This window comes from Pseudophryne corroboree, chromosome 12 (genome assembly GCF_028390025.1).
Source record: "Pseudophryne corroboree isolate aPseCor3 chromosome 12, aPseCor3.hap2, whole genome shotgun sequence".
NCBI classification, from domain to species: Eukaryota; Metazoa; Chordata; class Amphibia; order Anura; family Myobatrachidae; genus Pseudophryne; species Pseudophryne corroboree.
The window spans coordinates 19,135,098-19,157,346 of record NC_086455.1 but is presented as its reverse complement, the minus strand read 5'-3'; the positions used below and the strand labels follow the sequence as shown (position 1 = coordinate 19,157,346).

Here is a 22,249-nt window from a genome sequence, read left to right as displayed (position 1 = left end):
ATTATTATTATTATTATTATTAAGAAAAAAAGAAAAGAAAAAAGTTGTTGTAAAAGGCAACAGAACAAAACAATCCAGCCGTCCCCACGTCCTCTGGAATGTCTTTTCGGAGGGCGAGAACCAGGAAAGTACGGCCAAAGTCTTCTTTGGTGACATCACGGCCCTGGATCTGCGCGAGTTCACCCGAGATTTCCGCTAAACGCACAAATTTCTTCCAATCTGCACTCACTCCTAGGATTCATTTATAAATGAGACTAATCCAAACAGTATCTTAAAAAAAAACACCATTTTAATTGAATGAAAGTGGTTTTCCAGAACACAATCTGTCCCTATAGAATATTTTGCCACCTGCTCGGACAACCTCACGAGACAAGGCGACAGTCCAAGGGAACATCTGTCTGTACGCTGAACAACTGAATCTGTGGTCACCATAAACTGTGAGGTCTCTGCATCGCCTGTATTTGCGTTATGGCGTATGCTCCGCCTACAGGGGTATAGATCACCAAGACCCTTATAGGCCAATCAGAATCTCTAGGGTGTCTCTGAGCCCTGCTACGGTATCAACTGAGGTCGGTACGCTGGCTTGTGACTTTGAAAACTATTCTGACTCACATTAAAGCACATTCGGATAAAACACACAGTGTAGCATTTCCTGAGCTGTACACTGCCTTAAAAACGTGCCACAAAGCTTCACAGAAGAGGCCGATGTCCCAATGACCTATCAGTAGCTACATGAGATCTGTTTATCTGCTCAACCAACTCACGTTACACACTGGCGCCTCCTGCTGGCCGTGACTGTGAATAAAACCCAACCATTCACATCTTAAAAAACTATAAAATGTCTTCAGGTAGAAAATAATGAGCAGTCTATATACAGTCCCCCAGTTATTTAGTCCAGTAAAGATGTAAAATATTAAACGTTTTCCAAGATCCATCTACCGCCCTCTAGTGTTTGAATGAGACACTGCGGGACCAGACAGTGAAGTGTAGCAATAAATGAAGCCTAAGCGATCAGATCCCAATGGGCCTGTAAAACAACCGTGGAGGTTTAAAATATATGTTGTTAAAATAATCACTGTAAAATCTGTTAAAATTGTTGCAGTGCTGTTGCAATGTCTACTGTTCACCACAGAGAGGCGCAAGACTGAGGTCCATTGTAAAGAAGAGGGGGGTGGCAGAGGTTCTTCTGTAAGCCGGACGAGCAGCAGTCTTCTGCAGAGAGATCAGTAGGTGGCTTCATCCATATTTTCATCACTGTCTCCACCAAACTCTTCCCCATTATCAAAATAGGACATAATGTAGTCCGTCTCCTATGAAGAGAGAAACAGCAGTCAGGTCAGTAAATCTACTTAGTGCAAGACACTGGGGGTCATTCCGAGTTGTTCGCTCGTTATTTTTTTCTCGCAACGGAGCGATTAGTCGCTAATGCGCATGCGCAATGTCCGCAGTGCGACTGCGCCAAGTAAATTTGCTATGCAGTTAGGAATTTTACTCACGGCATTACGAGGTTTTTTCTTCGTTCTGGTGATCGTAGTGTGATTGACAGGAAGTGGGTGTTTCTGGGCGGAAACTGGCCGTTTTATGGGTGTGTGTGAAAAAACGCTACCGTTTCTGGGAAAAACACTGGAGTGGCTGGAGAAACGGAGGAGTGGCTGGAGAAACGGAGGAGTGTCTGGGCGAACGCTGGGTGTGTTTGTGACGTCAAACCAGGAACGACACTGACTGAACTGATCGCAGATGCTGAGTAAGTCTGGAGCTACTCAGAAACTGCTAAGAAGTGTCTATTCGCAATTCTGCTAATCTTTCGTTTGCAATTTTGATAAGCTAAGATTCACTCCCAGTAGGCGGCGGCTTAGCGTGTGCAAAGCTGCTAAAAGCAGCTTGCGAGCGAACAACTCGGAATGACCCCCACTGTTCTTGAACTTGCTTCCAGAAACTATAGAGGTTTTTATTGAGAATAAAGAGACCCAACCTGCATCAGCCAACGGTTCGGGAACAACAGCTCATTCATTCCAATACACCACCCAAATCGTTGATTTTTTGGAAAGTAATGAACAAAAGAAGCTAGTTTGTGATGAAAATTTATTTATCTTGGCATATAAACATGTTTTGTACTCATATGGTTTACAAATAAACGGAGTACCGATTTCCTCACCCATAGCGGTGATCACAGCGGTGCGGACATGCGGCATTCTGACGGTAAACGTGTCTGAAGTTTCAGCTCTGACTGCAGCACACTTGTCTTATAGCAACTCCCAAAGGTGATTTTACTCGTTACTTACACGTCTCGAACACACCTGTCCTGATGATCCCAAAGGAGTTCAGCTGGATTACAATCAGGGCTCTGGACAAGCCATGTTCTCCAACACGTGTTGTCGCTGAAGATACTTTTTGCCCAGACCAGAGGTCTGTTTTGGGTCATTATCTTGCTGAAGTGTGAAACCACGTCCAATAAGGGGGTTCCGGAACGGACGGCATTACGCATCAGGATGTTGTGGTAGCGTTTGGAGCCCATGATTCCTTCGATTTTTACTTTGAGACATCGCCGGACCATAATGGAACTTCCTCCATGCCTGACTGTGGGCTGATGGAAGCAGGAAGCTTGTCACCTGTCGCATGAAGAACAAACTTGCACTTCTTGGACCCAAACACTTCAAACTTCGATTCGTCTGTGAAAAGAACCTTCTTCCACTGACTAGTGGTCCTGCTCCTGTGCTTTTTAGCCCACAATAGCCTCCTCTTTTTATTTATGGGCCTAAGCAATGGTGTTCGGGCTGCAACATATCCCTTCAAGTCACCGGCTACAAGGCGACATTCGATGGTTGCGACTGACACGCTTTTCTTCCTTGTTTCCATCAGAGCAGCGCGGATCAGACTGTTTGGAATCTGTCCCGTTTGGAACACACTTTGATAAACTTGTCCTCCTGGGTGTGGTCACTCAAGGTTGTCCAGGTCTTGGGCGATCAGGTACCAAGTCCATCTTTTACAAAGAAATCAACGAACTTGGGGGGGTGTTGAAATGAGTGAGCTGCAGTGTATACATTGATCATTTTGCAGCGTCTGGAAAGCCACTGTATAAACGCGGGTTTGGCAGGAGGATGTTACAACGCATTTCAGATTTTTTACCCACTGTCTCTAGGATTTATTTTGAATGAATATTGTTTTAGGATCAAAGATCCCGTCTCCATGGCCCATCTCTGGCCTAGAGGAGGTTGGAGGAGATACTGGGGGTGATCATGGCTTTTTGAAGAAACTGAAGAATAAGTGAAGACTAAGGGCACTGGACAGAGTTTTGCCAGGATATGCCCAGGTCACCCCTCTCAGATAACAGAGCGCCGGCATTAGGATCAGTAACCCTGAAACCCGTACTCCTCTGATGTTCCGTGCACAACGCTGGAAAACCAGAGATGCACAACTTCCGCCGTACTGCACCGGCCGGCTGACCGCGCTGCCACTAATGTGCACTACAGGCGTGCGGCTATCCCAATGCCTCCCTAGTCTCCTATGTGCTTGCTCCTGGTACTGATCCTGATAGCGCTTGTCTGAATGAGCTCATACCGGGGGAGAGGTATCAAGCCTTGGAGAGAGATAAAGTACCAATCAGCTCGTAACTGCCATGTTAATGGCTTTGTTTGAAAATGACAGGAGCTGATTGGTTCACACTTTATCTCTCTCCAATGTTTGCGAGAAGGCGAACATAGTTCCCCACTAAGCACAAAGATGGGGGATCAGCTGCAGCAGGGGGGACGGATGGTCGGTCCCTCCTACCCCAAGCTCTGCTGCACTATCAGCAAAAAGGAGAGGGGGGGGGGGGGGGGGGCTGTCATCTGGCAACTAAGGGGTTATGCTGACCAATAAAAGTATTTTATTGGCTGAGGGATATACGTTAATAATAATATGAAAATATATATTAATTTACACATGGGTTGGGGGGTACTTAACTGGGGCCCATTGACACTGGGGGTGAGGGTTCTACCAGGTGATCTGTTGCCACCAGGGTGTGTGGTGGTTGATAATTCAGGGGACCTTATACCACTGATGGGGGGGCGGAAGTAAACTTACAATGGGGGCCTATGGACAAGGGTTATGGGGTGGGGTGCAAAACACCCCCGAGGTATATTTCTTTTAAATAAAATATTTAAATATAGCTTTAAGAAAAACTTTTTAAACGTTATTAATTTTTTTTTTTTTAGAAAAGACAATTTCTGCTCGGTTTTGGGGAAAAAATTGCCAGTTAAGTGGCTAAAAAAAGAAGTTCCTACTGTAATAAATGCATGCACCTCCAACATTCAGCATAACATTGCACGGCATCCATCCCTGCTGATCACCTGCCACGGACTCCCCAAACTACTTCTCTACACAGCGTCTCTTCCTACCACTCATTCTGAGGAGTGTGAGCCTCACAGCAGCCGATCACCATGCAACTCATTTACCACCCTCAGACTGTGAGGCCTGGGCCGGGATGTAATAGGAGCAGAGTTTGAGCCGAGTTTGTATAGCGTCCACGTACACGCAAAGTCGGATCCAGATGTTTTTTCCCCATGTTAAACATACAACTCGGCCAATGTAATGGAGTCTGAATTTGGAAATCTCACACAAAACAGGTTCGGTATGTAATACCACCGCCCGGAATGCCGAATGTCACTATCCCGACATCGGCACTCCGAGCACTGGAATGCTGACAGGGTAAAGAGCGCAACGAAGACCCTTGAGGGCTTGCTGTGGGCTTGGTAGCGAGCTACGCTCGCCACAGGTTCTATTCTCCCTCTATGGGTGTCGTGGACACCCATAGAGGGGGAATCACCTACCTTGCCGGTATACTGGTGGCGGTATGGTGCCCTCGTCGGCATTCCCGCCTCTGTATTGTGACTGCCGGGATCCCGACGATCCGTACGCTAACCGCATACCCACAAAACGGCTCTATAAAGTCGGACTAAACAGATCTCTTTTTTTTGGGGTGAGTTGTATTTGTCAATGTTGAAAATCAATTACAAGTACACATTTATAGCACATTTACAGCAAATAAACATTTTAAATTATTTCTAACCTTAAAATCAAACAAAAACACTTTGATCTCTCAAAACAGTCCATGTACTGTACATGTCATTTTTGCTAATTTCCCCCCGAAAATTCAACTTATACGCAAAGGAGTGCAATAGGACGCACAAGCTGATCCTGCTGATTACAATGATATGTGGCATGCCTATATTCTGTGTGTAATTGCAGCTGTATCTGCATATGAAATGTTATGCTACAGTGTTTTCCTGCGAAACACTAACATAATTAGGTACAGTCGCAATTACACACTGAATACGGCCAAGCCGCATATCATATAAATCAGCCGGATCTGCTTGTGCGTCCAGTTTATTTACGGTGTGTGCTGCTTTAATCATGAGACGCTTGAGTGCCAAATGGTGACTTTCTCCCACACTGTGCAACTATTATACTAAAAGTCACTTTCCGGTCGGTCTGAAAAAAACTGGACACTTCCTGCTCTGAAAATCCTGCGAGAAGTCTGATCCGATTTGCAATCGAAGCAAAAGACGCACACGCCACTACATTCGCAGAGTTCCGTGAAAAAGTCGCACATTCTAGTGTCCAAGTTGTGCAACTTTTTCCCGGATGCTAAACTCGGCTCCCATTACTTCCCGACCCTAGTCTCATTTTATGGGTTTTACACTTTAATGCTTTTAAAGAGTTTAAAGATCCCCTTTAAATCCAACTTGAAGGTGTGTAGCGGCACACAGAATTAAATGCATAGGACTGTGGTCTTTAATTTTTTCATTGACAAGGTTTTATATGCAAGACGAACCCAGCCCTAATGTGACCTGCTCCAGTCTCATCAGTAGACATCTTGGTAACTATTCGGTAGTTTAGTTGGCATAGCAGCTTAGCTACAGGAAAATTTGAGGACAATGCCTATTTTGGGTACAATAGGGTAAAACGGTTAGCTACCTGGTGGTCTTTGCACCAGCTGGATCGCCTGAACACGCATGACTGCGACTACCATCTATAGCCGATACACGTGTCCCGTTCTTACCTCTTCATGTTCCTCCTCATCGTAGTCTTCCTCTTCCTCCTTCTCTTCTTCCTCCTCCTTGTTCTCCTTTTCATCCTCAGAGCTGTCCTCCTTCTCTTTCTTCTCCAGATTCTGTGGGATACAGAGCAGATCTGTGGCCACGCTGTAAGTGAGCTACAACTCCTATCATCTGCCTTTACCGCTCCTCAAGGAGTCAGTGTTACCGCTTGTGGATCCGTTTACTGTGCACGGCTGAGGCAGCCGTGGTTTGGGCTGAGCCAGCATACATGTGAATGCAGCTTATACACACGCCGAGGCGCTTAATCCACATAAGTGTCACACTCTTCCAAGGCGTTTTCCAGCCCATGGATAGCTGGGACTGGCGGAAATGAAACCCCAATAAGGCTCACCCATATTAAATATATATATATTTGTGTGTGTGAGTGTCTGTGTGGGAGACGTGCTGTTACGGAGCTGAGACACCCTGTCACACTATACAGCTATGATTGCGGAAGAGACTCTCTCTCTTCTGGCAGCTGTGCTGAAAGAGAACCATTAGATGCGTGTGTATTGTCTGAGGCGATGATGAACAGTCTAATGATACAGCAATCATGTCTGCTGGGAGAGAGCGTGTGAGGAGAATGTGACAGGAAAAATAAAGGTAATCCCTATTGTCAGTGTATTATTCCCATGCTTATTGTATTAGGCCAGAGTCTGTGTGGGAAACAGACAAAGATGGCGTACCCTGACGTCTGCAATTCCTATATATGTGACTTCACAATGATCCTAATCAGCTAAGTGCACAGGTGCATGCTGGGTACAGCAGGTTCCGTGTTATACAGTAATAGCTTATGTTGCTATTTGCGAGTTTGTATTTGGTGGCATTCCCTAGCGTTGCCTGACCTGCTAACGCCCTGGACTGGTGATAGTGAGCAGAGAGCTGTGACGTGTAGGAGAGACAGTGATGGAGTAACGTGGGGATAATATACTTCAGTACTACTTCATTTCATTGTGCGTGGCTTAAAAGACAGACAGCTGTTGTAAAGTAGTGTGAGCCATATAGCATACATCAGTCTTGAATCCGAATAGTTTCTGTTTAAAATTATGCAGAAAGTGTTTACTGCACAATGCCATATTTCTACGAAAGTCCATCCCACATCTGAAATGACTACGATCAGCAATTAGATTTTACCTGAATTTAAATATTATGCTCAGAATTAAAAAAAAAACAGAGCAAAGTATTTGTGTTATCAGAGTAAATATTTGTTATCAGAGTATTTGTGTTATCGTAGAGTACTCATTATATAATAGCAAGAGCCACCAGACCTTCAGGGGTTTGTAGTTAGTCATTAAGGACACCACTGAAATACGTTCACAGATCCAACTCACCCTATGGGTGGACCACACTGTACAGATCTCCCGGACCCTATGGGCAGACCGCACTGCACAGATCTCACTGACCCTATGGGCAGACCGCACTGCACAGATCTCACTGACCCTATGGGCAGACCGCACTGCACAGATCTCACTGACCCTATGGGCAGACCGCACTGCACAGATCTCACTGACCCTATGGGCAGACCGCACTGCACAGATCTCACTGACCCTATGGGCAGACCGCACTGCACAGATCTCACTGACCCTATGGGCAGACCGCACTGCACAGATCTCGCACAGATCTCACTGACCCTATGAGCAGACCGCACTGCACAGATCTCACTGACCCTATGAGCAGACCGCACTGCACAGATCTCACTGACCCTATGAGCAGACCGCACTGCACAGATCTCACTGACCCTATGGGCAGACCTCACTGTACAGATCCCACTGACCCTATGGATAGACCTCACTGCACAGATCCCACTGACCCTATGGATAGACCTCACTGCACAGATCCCACTGACCCTATGGATAGACCTCACTGCACAGATCCCACAGACCCTATGGGCAGATCTCATTGAACTGATCCCACCAACTCTATGGGAAGACCCCACTGACCAAGTGGCCCACTGCACAGATTCCACTGACCCTACGGGAAGACCCCAGTGACAATATGGGCTGACCCCACTGCACAGATCCAACTGACCCTATGGGCAGACCTTACTGCACAGATCCCACTGACCATATGGGCAGACCTCACTGCACAGATCCCACTGAGCCTATGGGAAGACCTCACTGCACAGATCCCACTGACCCTATGGGCAGACCTCACCGCACAGATCCCACTGACCATATGGGTATCACTGCACAGATCCCACTGACCCTATGGGCAGACCTCACTGCACAGATCCCACTGACCCTATGGATAGACCTCACTGCACAGATCCCACAGACCCTATGGGCAGACCTCACTGCACAGATCCCACTGACCCTATGGATAGACCTCACTGCACAGATCCCACTGACCATATGGATAGACCTCACTGCACAGATCCCACTGTCCCTATGGATAGACCTCACTGCACAGATCCCACTGTCCCTATGGGCAGACCTCACTGCACAGATCCCACTGACCCTATGGATAGACCTCACTGCACAGATCCCACAGACCCTATGGGCAGACCTTACTGCACAGATCCCACAGACCCTATGGGCAGACCTCACTGCACAGATCCCACTGACCCTATGGGCAGACCTCACTGCACAGATCCCACTGACCATATGGATATCACTGCACAGATCCCACTGACCCTATGGGCAGACCTCACTGCACAGATCCCACTGACCCTATGGATAGACCTCACCGCACAGATCCCACAGACCCTATGGGCAGACCTCACTGCACAGATCCCACTGACCATATGGGTAGACCTCACTGCACAGATCCCATTGACCCTATGGGCAGACCCCACTGCACATATCCCACCAACTCTATGGGAAGACCCCATTGACCAAATGGCCCACTGCAGAGATCCCACTGAATCTACGGGAAGACCACAATGACAATATGGGCTACCCCACTGCACAGATCCCACTGACCCCAAGGGAAGCTCCCTCTGCATCTCATTACTCCTATAGCAGCACACCATCACCATGTAACCACCAGAGCACACGACTGACCCAATCACCAACATCCTTTCATCTATACCAGGCCCGGCCAACCTACAAGCCCCAGCATGCACTGCCACAGTTCTGCTATTAGGGAATACTAAAACTGTGTCAGGGCATGCTGGGATGTGTAGTTTCACAACAGCTGGAGATCCACAGGTTGGCTAGGCCTTATCTATACAGTACATACAAACCTCTTCTTTATATTGTATCTATAAAACCCTCAGTAAGAGCACCCAATGCCAAAAAGACCTTACCTCAAGTTTTTTAATAATCTCTTCTTTATCCAACGGGACCCTCTGCTTGTGTTTGGGAAGGACAACGGTAGACTCTGCAGGAGAATTTCTCATTAGCCAGGATATTACAGTACATCTAAATGTGACCACACATCTGAGCCTGCCAGCCTTAATGGAGGACACCCACGTTTATATAATGCCTAAGAATCATACATCTCTCACCTACGGGTTCTCAGTGAGGGGACCTTCCCCCAGACCCCCAACACCTGGATTGGCCAGCCGCTCCCAGGCTCCACAAGGAACAGACGTGCTTGGAGCTAGCAAAGGTGTCAGTGTATGGTTGCGGAACGGTGCATTGTGATTGGACAGGGCAGCCTATGACATATGGAAGGGGATCTGCATGAGGTGAAGTCCCAGAGTTCTAGAACAGCTGGGAGGAGGGGGGAGGTGAGATCCCCGCCAATCTTATAGCTGAGCAGAAGAATGGTGTGTGATGTACAACCAAATCACATACGTGTACACCTCACAATCTCACACGCATTCACCAATGTGTTCCGTGATCTGCCACTAGAGGGCACTGCAAACAAAGTTATCTGCTGCTTTGATATTGGTCCCAATCTCACACTATAGGGGAGAAGATGAACATGTGTTGTACTGTACTTGTGTTCCCAGTCACTGAGGGGCAGATGTATTAACCTGGAGAAGGCATAAGGAAGTGATAAACCAGTGATATGTGCAAGGTGATAGAGGCACCAGCCAATCAGCTCCAATATGTAAATTAACAGTTAGGATCTGATTGGCTGCTGCCTTTATCACCCTGCTCATATCACTGGTTTATCACTTCCTTATGCCTTCTCCAGGTTAATACATCTGCCCCTGAGTGCTTAGGACGCATATAACACAGTGACACTGCAGAGCGCAGCCTATAACAGCCTTAACCTAAACCAATTGTCAATCTATGTCACATGAAAGAACCTGTGACTGCAGACGCAATACACGGGTCTCTGCGGGTGGTCAGGGGCAGCAGAAACACCCGGATGATGATGATAACAAACCCTTTGGGTAACATAAAATGTATTTTATTCTTATTCATAGCCAGATTCAACTAAAAATGAAAGGAATAATCTGAAAATGCCGTATGAATACATGAGGTAAGACGTCCACCTGGTGGCAGCTTAACTAGCATAAGATCCTCACAATTTCTCTTTGTATTATGGAAGTATTAGGCGGAACAGTCAAAACCAATTAACGTATGCCACCAACTAGTATAGAATCTATTTGTATGGTAAACTCGGATGCCAAGATGGTTTGGGTGTAACCACGCCCCTCACCCAGTGGCACAATGCCGGAACCACAGCCCCTTCCCTAATACACGCTACTAATGCCACACCTGAATCAGGTGCGTACTCCATCGTAATATTACACCATAATTGTAGCCACGCCCTCACTGAAGTTCACGTCCTATCAGTACCCTGGCCCGGCTAATGTCTTGGTGGCCCTATTCAAACGTGCTATATAGCCAAGTAACGCTTACTATTGAAGTTATTTATCATCTGCTTAATCTGTCTCCTCCTTTTTCTGTACAGCCTATAGCTCCAGCATGCAAAGGGGCAGATTCTGTTACTGTGTCACAGTCACTGGATAGAAGTTAAGAAAAGTTGTTATATCGGTGAATTTCAAGGTGTGTTTGACTACGCTCAGAGGACTTTGCTGTTCTCGATCGGGATCTCTCCAGATAATCGGTTAGATATCCGGTTTAAGAGGCATTCGGAACAACGGAATGTTCAAACATCGGGACCAGAAGAATAGTATATTTACAGCAGCACAGAGTATTTTAGGAGAGAAGTGAACTGATCTTTTAAGAGGCAATAACCTGTCCCCCAGTGACAAGAGAATGTCAAGAGTCATGATGTGAGGATGGGGATGGTGGAAGGAGCAGGATCCCCCAGCAGCACAGAGTATATCAGGAGATGAGTGATGTGTCAGTGAGGGCTGCATGTAACAGGGGCAATGACATGATGTGAGGAGGGGAATGGAGGCCAATGGGAAGCAAATGACTGATAGTTATATAGTGGAAGGAGCAGGGTCCCCAGCAGCACAGAGTATATCAGGAGATGAGTGATTGATCAGTGAGGACAGGGCTGCATGTAACAGGGGCAATGACATGATGTGAGGAGGGGAATGGAGGCCAATGGGAAGCAAATGACTGATAGTTATATAGTGGAAGGAGCAGGGTCTCCCAGCAGCACAGAGTATATCAGGAGATGAGTGATGTGTCAGTGAGGACAGGGCTGCATGTGACAGGGGCAGTGACATGATGTGAGAAGGGGAATGGAGGCAGCAGGAAGTCACAGGCTGAGAGTTATATAGTGGGAGGAGCAGGGTCCCCAGCAGCACAGAGTATATCAGGAGATGAGTGATGTGTCAGTGAGGACAGGGCTGCATGTGACAGGGGCAGTGACATGATGTGAGGAGGGGAATGGAGGCAGCAGGAAGCCACAGACTGAGAGTTATATAGTGGGAGGAGCAGGGTCCCCAGCAGCACAGAGTATATCAGGAGATGAGTGATGTGTCAGTGAGGACAGGGCTGCATGTAACAGGGGCAATGACATGATGTGAGGAGGGTAATGGAGACAATGGGAAGCCACAGACTGAGAGGTATATAGTGGAATGAGCAGGGTCCCCAGCAGCACAGAGTAATGAAATTATGATCACATCCATGCATTAAAGACAGTGATGTATGATTGGGTCACTATACGATACTATAACTTACTTTCTTTCTGTATCTTCCTCACTTTGATCTTTAGCTCACGGGGCAGCAATTTCCAATCTGGAAAACCAACCGCGAGAATAAGGAACGGTCCACAGCCATCACTAATACATGTCAGTGCTTTTAAGAGTACTATATATGTAACAAAGAATAATGAACCCATCGCTCGGTACTTCTACAGAACAGCCGCGTAACGCTGGGTACTATCCATCCATATATCTATATACATTTTACTCAAAATCTAAGCGAAACAGTGAAATAAAACAGCCCTTCCGTAGCTAAGTAGAGACAGAAAAGTATATAGATAATAAAGATACTACATATATTATTGGGATATTTATTTGACAGAGTAAAGGACACATTCTTACTGTACTCTCCTGGTTGCCTGGTTATCTCCAATTAGAGTCTACACTCAGTGGGGGGGGCTTCATTAATATTACATACATTGATAAACAAGCTCTGTGGGCTGCGATGCCCCCTACACACTCACAGGGTGCAGTGGCGGGCGGTCTTTTTGTTGCGATGCCTCTCGCTACCCTCACAGCGGCACGTTTCTGGCGTCAGGTGACAAACTGGTGATAATGGATTTCTTTACATAAAAGGTTCTGGGCGAAAAAAAAGCGTCCAAAAAAACGGAAAGGGCAACTAATCCCAAATATGCGCATCTTTATTGTTAACTGTACAGAGTAAAAAGTGTGTGACAGAATGTTACCCATCACACACAATACACTCCATAGATGGAAATAAAAATCTCAAGTAGGACAAAAAGCTTAAATAGCAAAGCACAGCATTTAACTATTTCCTTCAAATTTACAGGCAATGGGCCTTATTCGGATTGAGACGTAAATGCAATTTGCCTGTGCGGTCTTGGCTGTAAGTGCATTGTTTTTCACGTGCATGTGTCTGCATTGTTAGCAACTGCGCACGTACAGGGTCAGGGCTGGATAAGGTTGTGCAGAAGCTGGCACTGAGTGTGCAGACACAGCCAAAGTACAGTAAGAGCATAGCGCCAGCGTGCAACAAAAATGACTGGAGAAAAATGTCGCATGCACTAATTTGTAGGGATCTGGGCCGTGGGTACGCTCACCGAGGGGTAAAATGCACACTGGTGATGACGACGACTGCCTCTGATTTCTCATAAATGTTAAAAACACAAGAGGGGGAGAGGGTGCACAGACAAGGGTTGGGACCCGCAGCTACAGACTATAGGGTCTATTTACTAAGCCTCGGAAAGAGATAAAGTGGATGGAGATAAAGGGTCTAATTCAGACCTGATCGTAGCAGCAAATTTGTTAGCATTTGGGCAAAACCATGTGCAGTGCAGGTGGGGCAGATGTAACATGTGCAGAGAGAGTTAGATTTGGGTGGATTATATTGTTTCTGTGCAGGGTAAATACTGGCTGCTTTATTTTTACACTGCAATTTAGATTTCAGTTTGATCACACCCCAGATTGTTTTAAGGAGCAAATCTGTACAATGGTCACAGACTTGTTCCTATCCGGCGCTAATAATGGATATGACTCAATATAATTAGTGATTTATAGCAGCAGAGTAAAGGCAACTTGCTAGATTGCCAACAACTAGAAACTACACAAGAAAAGAAAGATTACTCTGCGCTAAATAACACTGTATCAAACAGAAGTGTGCAATCTGTCATGAAGAGTGATCGACTCAGTAAGACTCCAATATATGGAAACCGTTTATATTTAAAAGTGACAAATATGACAAACATGTAACATATAATTTGCAACAATTGTCTATTCTATCTTAAGAGCAACAATTGATGTATCAGACAATATATTTAAAACTAATTCGTTGGTTCTGTTAGGTGAATTAGTTTTAAATATATTGTTATCTGATATCTGATACATCAATTGTTGCTCTTAAGATAGAATAGACAATTGTTGCAAATTATATGTTACATGTTTGTCATATTTGTCACTTTTAAATATAAACAGTTTACATATATTGGAGTCAGGGCCGTTTCTTGGGGCAGGCGAGCAGTGCAACCGCACTGGGCGCCCGCCGCGGCACTAACTGTGGCTCCCTGCTTCGCCCTCCTATTTCTCCCCGAGTAACCCGCTCGGGGGGCGGAGTTTCACGGAATGACGCGTTTGCGTCGTTACGTCATGACGCAACCCCGTCACTCCGCGAAACTCCCCCCCCCCCCCCTCCCTCCAAACGGAGTACAGAGGGGGATCCAAGTTAGGAAGAGGGAAAGGCCGGTGCGAGGAGCGACTGGTGAGGCGGGCCGAAGAGCGGTAATCGCCTCTGTAAGTATTCTCTCTCTCTCAATGTGTAAAATGGGGACACCTGCCGTAATGTGTGAAATGGGGACTCTTGCCTGCCGTAGTGTGGGGATTTAATGTATCAAGGGCATTGCGGTGTGTGGCATAATATGGTGTGTGGGGCTTAATATGTTAGAATTTTTTTTTCCTGTGGTGGTCGTGATCTGTTGGAGCAGGGTCAAAAACTGGATTGTGAGGTAGTCTTTTCAGACGAGGCCATGCCCATTTAAATGAGGCCACACCCATTTAGATGAGGCCACGCCCCCTTGCCGGGTGCACGCGCAAGTTTTGTTTTTTTATCTAGGTGTGTGTGTGTGGGGGGGGGGGGGGGGGGGGCGCACATTTTTTTATGTTATGGGGGGGGGGCGCATTTTTTAATCTCGCACTGGGAGCCAAATTGGCTAGAAACAGCCCTGATTGGAGTCTTACTGAGTCAATCACTCTTCATGACAGATTGAACACTTCTGTTTGATACAGTGTTATTTAGCGCAGAGTAATCTTTCTTTTCTTGATCACACCCCACCCAAATCTAACTCTCTCTGCACATGTTACATCTGACCCACCTGCAGTGCACATGGTTTTGCCCATCTGCTAGCAAAATTGCTGCTACGATCAGGTCTGAATTACCCCCAAAGTGCCAGCCAATCAGCTCCTAACTGTCATTTTTCAAACACAGCCTGTAACATGGTAGTTAGGAGCTGATTGGACGGTACTTTATCTCGGTCCACTTTTTCCGCACAAAGGCGCTGTTGCGATTGGAACCTAACGAGTCATGATTGAGACACATTTAATCCATGGCGCCTTATGGAGCCCCACGAATGCCCCTGAGCTGCAGCAGAGATGGCTGAGTCAGCCTGAGGTAATAATATCGCCCGGTGTCACCATTACAGCTCTTAGACACTAATCTTTAGTACAGAGAGTCCACGGCAGCACCGGGGCCTAACCTTAAAAAGCACTGAATATGACTTAGATCTTTTCCCTGCTTAATAGGACGGCACAGAGAAATGTGCGATCTTACCGGGGTGCCAATCAATAGCATTGTCAACAGGTCCAGACGTCTGATATTTATCAGAGTAACGTTCCACATCTGAGGGTAGAGGAATAAAAAAAAAAAGAGAAGGATGATAAAAATAGACAGAAGTGCATGCGTCACTGAGAGGCAAAATCAATATAACACGTAGCTAGTGAGAGGAACAAGCGATGTGCCAACCAGGAGAGAGAGGACAGGCAGCCATGCTAGATCCAGTCGCCAAAGGCCCGGGTGAGGGCCCAGTGCGCACCCTGCAATAAATAAATATAAACCTTCTTATTGCTAAATGACTGCCAGACCCTTAAATGTAACTCTATCCTCATTATGTCAGTGTTCGTAGCACGCCGGGGGCCCAGCTGTGGAGTTTTCTGGTAACGCATCCATCGTTACACAGCAAATCCCACACAGACAGATGGTGTCATGGGGGCCTAGCTAATTAATCTCTGCCGCCGGGCACTAGGTTACTAAAATGTCAGATGTGTCGGCGGCAGATTGATCTCTCACTTGCGCCACATGATGAGGCGAGAGGGTCTGAGCCGAGAAACATTTAATTGGATGGGGGAATGTTTGTATCAGGTGACAAAATGGCTGCTGCTTGTTGGTGAATAACGACAGGCTGAAGCAATCTATCTCATACTATCCTCCCAAGCAAAAAGGAAGGACATGGTTCTGTGTATAGACTGTTTGTGTTTCCTTTTAGACAGCAAAATGATGGGGCTGAACTGATGAAAATGGTTCCACATGTATGTGAGAAAAGAGGCGTTGCCCATAGCAACCGTTGTATATTATGGCTCAAGAAAGATAGGTGCTCCAAACTTTCCTCCATATGTCACATGTGATTTGACAAGCTGAAGAAAATGCATTGTCTGACACTTTGGAGCACGAGACGCGTAGACCACCACACCGGCAGGACATGCGCCTAGCTTACAAGAAGTCGTCATTCGGATGTGCTTGCGCCTGTCCTGTACTAGATGTAAAATGATGTAACAGCATGGTGGGAAGCATGGTGGAGCAGTGGTTAGCATTACTACCACACAGCACAGAGATCGTGTGCCAGATTCTGAGTTGTACACAATGCCAATACATGCGCAAATGGTCAATGTTTTTTTTTTACTGCGCAGGCGTCTAGTGGTCTATTTACTAAAGCCTTGGACGGAGAGAAGGTGGACAGAGATAAAGTACCAGTGAATCAGCTCCTAACTGTCATTTTTCAAACCCAGCCTGTGACATGACAGGAGCTGATTGGCTGGTACTTTATCTTCATCCAAGGCTTAGTAAATAGACCCCCTAGACGCTAAATAATTGCCTAGTCCGTGAGTCCCCATGTGTGTGTGCACAAGCGGCTTTTTCGGACGCTTTTGTCTAAAGTAGAGAGTCCAATAAAAAGTTGGATCCAAAAGTTAAGTATACAACTCGCCCAATCATGTAATAAAGTCTCATATTGCAAGTCGGACACAAAACAGCTCTAAAACTCTAAAAGAATTTACAGGTGGTTTTTTTCGGCCGAGTTTGTTATGAAAATGTTAGAAATCAATTATAAGTCACTTTTTTAAGCACAGTTGCAATAAATAACCACTTTTCAATACATTTTAACACCTTTAAAAAAAAACACAAAAAAACCCCTTTGATCTGTAAAAACGGCCCACGTACTGTACATGTCATTTTTACATTATTTCCCCCGGGAAATGTGTATTAGAGGCATATACATGTACTAAGTCGCACAGGCAGTTTAGCTGAATCCAATGATATGTGACATACCTATGTTCTGTGTATAATTTCCAAACACTCCACGTACTGTACTTGTTTTTTATTTATAGATGCAAATGAATGTACTAAATCACACAAGCAGCTTATGCTGACTTCAATGACATGTGGCATGGCTATATTCAGTGTGTAATTGCGACTGTACCTAATTATGTTACAGTGTATGGCTGGAATACACTGTAGCACAACAATTTCTATGCAGATACAGTTGCTATTACACACAGAATATAGGCATGCTGCATATCATTTGAAACAGCTGCTTGTGCGCCATATTCACATCATTTTGCTTCTAAAACAAAGCGCTGAGAATAGGATGCACAAGCAGCTCCTGCTGTTTCAAATGATATGCAGCATGCCTATAGTCTGTGTGTAATAGCAACTGTATCTGCATAGAAATTGTTATGCTACAGTGTATTCCAGCCAAATACTGTAACATAATTAGATACAGTCGCAATTACAAACTGAATATAGCCATGCCGCATATCATATAAATCAGCATAAACTGCTTGCGCTTCCTGGAGGACTGGGGATTATTTACGGTGTGTGCTGCTTTAATCATGGGACTTTTGGGGGCCAACGGATGACTTTCTCTGACATCGTGGTCCTCCTATACTAAAAGACACATTTTGGTTGGTCCGTAAATATCGGACGTTTTCTAGTCTAAACACCTTGACACCTCGGATCCGAGACGCTGAAGAGGGAAATTTACGTACGACATTACATTGCCCGAGTTTCGGTAAATAGATGCACCTTTGTAATGTCCAATGCAGCGAGATACTTTTCCGACCGGCATTATCGGCTCCCATTACATCCCAGCCATGGTGTCAGAAATGTACTGCAAATATGCTGGGCCTTCCAGGACAATTGTGTGAACACGACCTTACTGAATATTACCTATGTAACATAGGCCCTTCTGCCTCTCCAGCCATAGGGTTACTACATGCAGAATACATAGACTGAGCATGTGCAGCGCGGAGTCACGCAACATACAATATGCAGACGTGTGCACTGCTCACCCTGTATCATCCACACTGCACTGTATACAGCTTACTAGCATTCCAAGAGCTTTCTCCTGATGTGGAATCTCCTCCAGCCAGTTACTATATTTTCCCCACTGAGGTGCAGCCAGGAACCTCTAACCTATGGAAAAATCATCTTAAATTCTCCTAAAACCTAGAACCACTTAATAACTGGAGGTCTAACCTCAGTTTTCTTATCACCATTGTGTCCGGATGCACCTCACTGCCTGCTCCAAGCGATCACAGATTTGTTTGGGTCTCAGGAACTGTGAGCCAATAGGTGATTCCCTCTTGGTATGCGTGTCTGTGCATACCACCAGGAAGCGCCTGTCACTGACTCCACCCACTGCACGGTGGGCGGGTACTTTGCTGTCACCGCCAGGTCCTCCTACCACTTGCACTGACACACTGCTGACATGCCTCCTAACTGGCGTCGGCTGATTCCCACTGGTCCCTCACATGGACCAGGCCCTGCATGGTAGCTGGCAGAGGGCGGAGCTTGGAGAAGCTGGATTTAACCCATAACAGCTAAAGAACGGGATTGTGTTTGTTACACACACTCCTGTTGGTTGCAAGATAAAGCAGTTGTCTTGAAGGCAAGATGTTTATTGTTCAAATAGCCTTAAAAAATACTCTTCCCAATTGCAAGAGGGGTACAGCATACCGATATTTACAGCAGTACTAGCTTCAAGATGTCACAGAGGGCATATATGTATCTACCCTTCAGGGCTCACATGTCCTGTTTTTATCTTATTCTTACACACAATACCACAGAGGGTAATTCCGCCCTGTGGTCTTTGTAACCATTCATGCTATCTCACAAAATCTAAATAAATACATATTACATTTTAAATGAGTTAAACAATTGGACGAAGCAATTTCCTGCTTCCCTTTCATATATACATAGAATGTCTCTCAGAAGGTAAATAAAATTCAAATTTTAATTGCATTCTTCCTTTCATACATCTAGAAACCAGTTCAGCTTAATCACAATCTTAACACCTTCTTCGGAACAACAGAAAATTCTAAAAAAAACAACAAACTCTTCTCCTGTATGCCTATGCAGATTTAACATAGAGACACACAAGTTTACCCCCTGAAGGGCATTGACTGTAACCAAGGCCTTGATATCACACTAGGAGGATAATTAGGGACGAATTTAATTAGCTGCAAAAGTGCGTAAAAACCACAAATTTACAGCAAATAATAAAAAAAAGCCTATTCAATTGTCCGTGAACACGGATTTGCAGTAATTTTACAGTGAATTTCAATTCACCACCTCTGAGCAGGGGATAAACTTGGAGATAATTTCTATTTTAAGTTAAACATTTCAGGATTTGTTCAGAACCCCTGGGACACCCCCTAAATTAATAATTAGGCACTTAGAAGTTTTTAATTATTTTTAATTGGCCAATAATGACATACTGTAGAGTAGAGTATGGGACAGGTATAATGGGGTGTTTTATGAGTGGGGTAAGTGTTTTTAGACTTGCAGGTGGGAGTAATCGGCTGTTGCCCCCTTTTTTTTTTTTAAAGTCCCTTAAAATGACCCAAAATATATACTTCTACCAATTTTTATGTACCCCGAATTTAATGAGAGCACTTCTTTTGCTCAAAAAGTAGCTATCATTTTTTTTTAAATGTAAAAAAAATGAATATACCAATCATTTGACCCAATTTAAGTACCCCACATACTTTTATTACGACCAGTAATAAACTACTATACTGTTATCCTATATTAGTTTAGCTTTATTTGGTGGTACAGGCAGATTTCCCCATTTCCCCTACACTGTTCACTGCTGGCATGAGTTTTCGTGGTAATCCCGTTATCGCATTTTGCAATTGAATAAGGGAATCACAGGCGCGCAGGCTTTTTGCGTAAGAAAAAAGCTGAAAAAGCCCCGAAAACTGCAATCGCAGTAAACGTATTTCAGCGCTAATTGAATATGGCCCATAGCATATAACTTCCTATGTGATAATGTCCCATGGACTGTTTCCAAATGTCAGTGCAAAATACTTTATACATTCCTCATACTGTAAGTGCATCGTTCATGCGTTACCATAATTCTCCAACGGCGCACAGCGCACTGAATATAACATGTTAAAACACATTCTTAAACATACATTTAGTACGGCTTCGTCCATTTAAAAAAAATGGTGAATGCTTCACGAGTTTATCCTGTGTGTCGGGTCTCTGGCCACAACCATCCATCTAGAAGGAGGCTGTGCCAGAAATAATACCGTGACTGATCAGCACTAGCCTCCATGACCCTTCTTCCTCTATCAATCCTAAGTATGACCCAGCTACCCATGCCTAGAGTTGGCCATCGGAAACCAATGGTTGCCACCATCAATGTTCCTGATCCGATAGAAAAGCTTTATCCATTCAATGGCAGGAATTGCCACCATCGCTTGCTTCCGTCTCATGGCTGCGGATGTCGCTGTTGCAGGAGGAGAAACCAGTGCGCCCACATCAGAGAGCCTTTGTTCCAGTGCAAACTGCAAATCCCCACTGCGCATGCCCGCCACCATTCCACCTACGGTAAAACCACTGTATGGTTACCGTGGGATGGCTATGTGCCACTGCAGGGCATATTGCAAAGATATGCTTCCACTATTTGATGGCCATACATACCTATAACAAGATCCTGCTTTTCCCAGGTCTTCATACCCGTCTCCTCCAACACTCCCTACATTTTTTATTTTTGCTGATGACCCCACCTCTACCAAGCAGTGGAGCTGCAGACGTCCATGGCTAAGACCCCTTATGTCAAGGATCACCCACATTCCAGGAGAAACTGACTCCTGACAGCTGCTGTCACATGATCCTCCAGTACTTACGGCGTGGAGCGCAGATGTAAGCGCCTTCCAAAATCTTCCAATATCCAAAACATTTTTGAGCGTGATTGAGATAGTGACAGCTCTGCTTCATGGTGGTTCAATGTACCAAACTTTGTTTCATGCACAAAATTATTAATCATCTTGTACAAAATGACCTTCACATTATGTGTACAAGGTGTATAGTATATGGGTGGTCATTCCGAGTTGATCCTTAGCTGCATTCATTGAGGCAAAAAAAGGCACTTCTGCGCATGTGGCGCAATGCGCACGCGCGACGTACTATTACAACGAACGATGTAGTTTCACACAGGGTCTAGCAAAGCTTTTCAGTCGCACTGCTGGCCGCAGAGTGATTGACATGAAGTGGGCGTTTCTGGGTGTCAACTGACCGTTTTCAGGGAATGTTTGGAAAAACGCAGGCGTGCCAGGAAAAACGCAGGCGTGGCTGGGCGAATGCAGGGCGTGTTTGTGACGTCAAAACAGGAACTGAACAGTCTGAAGTGATCGCAAGCGCTGAGTAGGTTTTGAGCTACTCAGAAACTGCACAAAAAAAATTTGTAGCCGCTCTGCGATCCTTTCATTCGCACTTCTGCTAAGCTAATATACACTCCAAGTGGGCGGCGGCATAGCGTTTGCACGGCTGCTAAAAACTGCTAGCGAGCTATCAACTCGGAATGACCACCATGAAACAAACTCATTCTGTGTTTAGACTCATCCCCAAGATATCTCATTATGGTATGCAAATATTCCGAACTACGGAAAACTCCGATATCTAAAATACTTCTGTTTCCAAGCATTGTAGATATGGGAAACTCAGCCTGTATGTGGGTTATTTAGACGCTCACAGAGATACCAAACACACTCCGCATGTTACACTTATCTGCCCAGAAGACGCATCTAGAGACTGGGGTAACGTAGGGATCGCACAGTGCCCCAATCTGCAAGCGGCTACACAGTCTCATACTCATCACTGAGACTTACAGAAGAGCTGAGCTGAAGTGTAACTAGAATTGCCTTTCTTTGCTGGACTAATCTGTGAGGACTACGGGCCTGATTCTCAGAGGGGGAGTAAAGCCAAAAAGAGCAAAGTTACTTTCCACCTGGACAAACCATGTTGCAATACAAAGGATTCAAATACATGTATTATGTCTGCATGCAGGGTAAGTACTGGCTGCTTTTGCATGCAGCCCGCAAACGCTAGACAGCTTTATTTTCAGATCTGAGCGGGTTATTC

At 45.4% G+C, this 22,249-nt stretch overlaps 1 protein-coding gene across 4 annotated transcripts in view; it reads right to left on the bottom strand.

The window, feature by feature from the left end:
* Window positions 1-269: 269 nt before the first annotated feature.
* Window positions 270-22,249, bottom strand: part of POLR3GL (RNA polymerase III subunit GL) — a 188,489-nt gene continuing 166,509 nt past the window's right edge. For all 4 annotated transcript variants that reach the window (XM_063947141.1, XM_063947139.1, XM_063947142.1 and 1 more), the window contains 5 exons: window positions 15,380-15,448; window positions 12,077-12,133; window positions 9,325-9,398; window positions 6,041-6,151; window positions 270-1,310 (listed from right to left, as the gene is read on the bottom strand). In XM_063947141.1, the coding sequence (XP_063803211.1) occupies window positions 1,224-1,310; window positions 6,041-6,151; window positions 9,325-9,398; window positions 12,077-12,133; window positions 15,380-15,448 (398 nt within the window). In that variant the 3' untranslated portion in view covers window positions 270-1,223. The remainder of the gene's footprint in view (window positions 1,311-6,040; window positions 6,152-9,324; window positions 9,399-12,076; window positions 12,134-15,379; window positions 15,449-22,249) is intronic.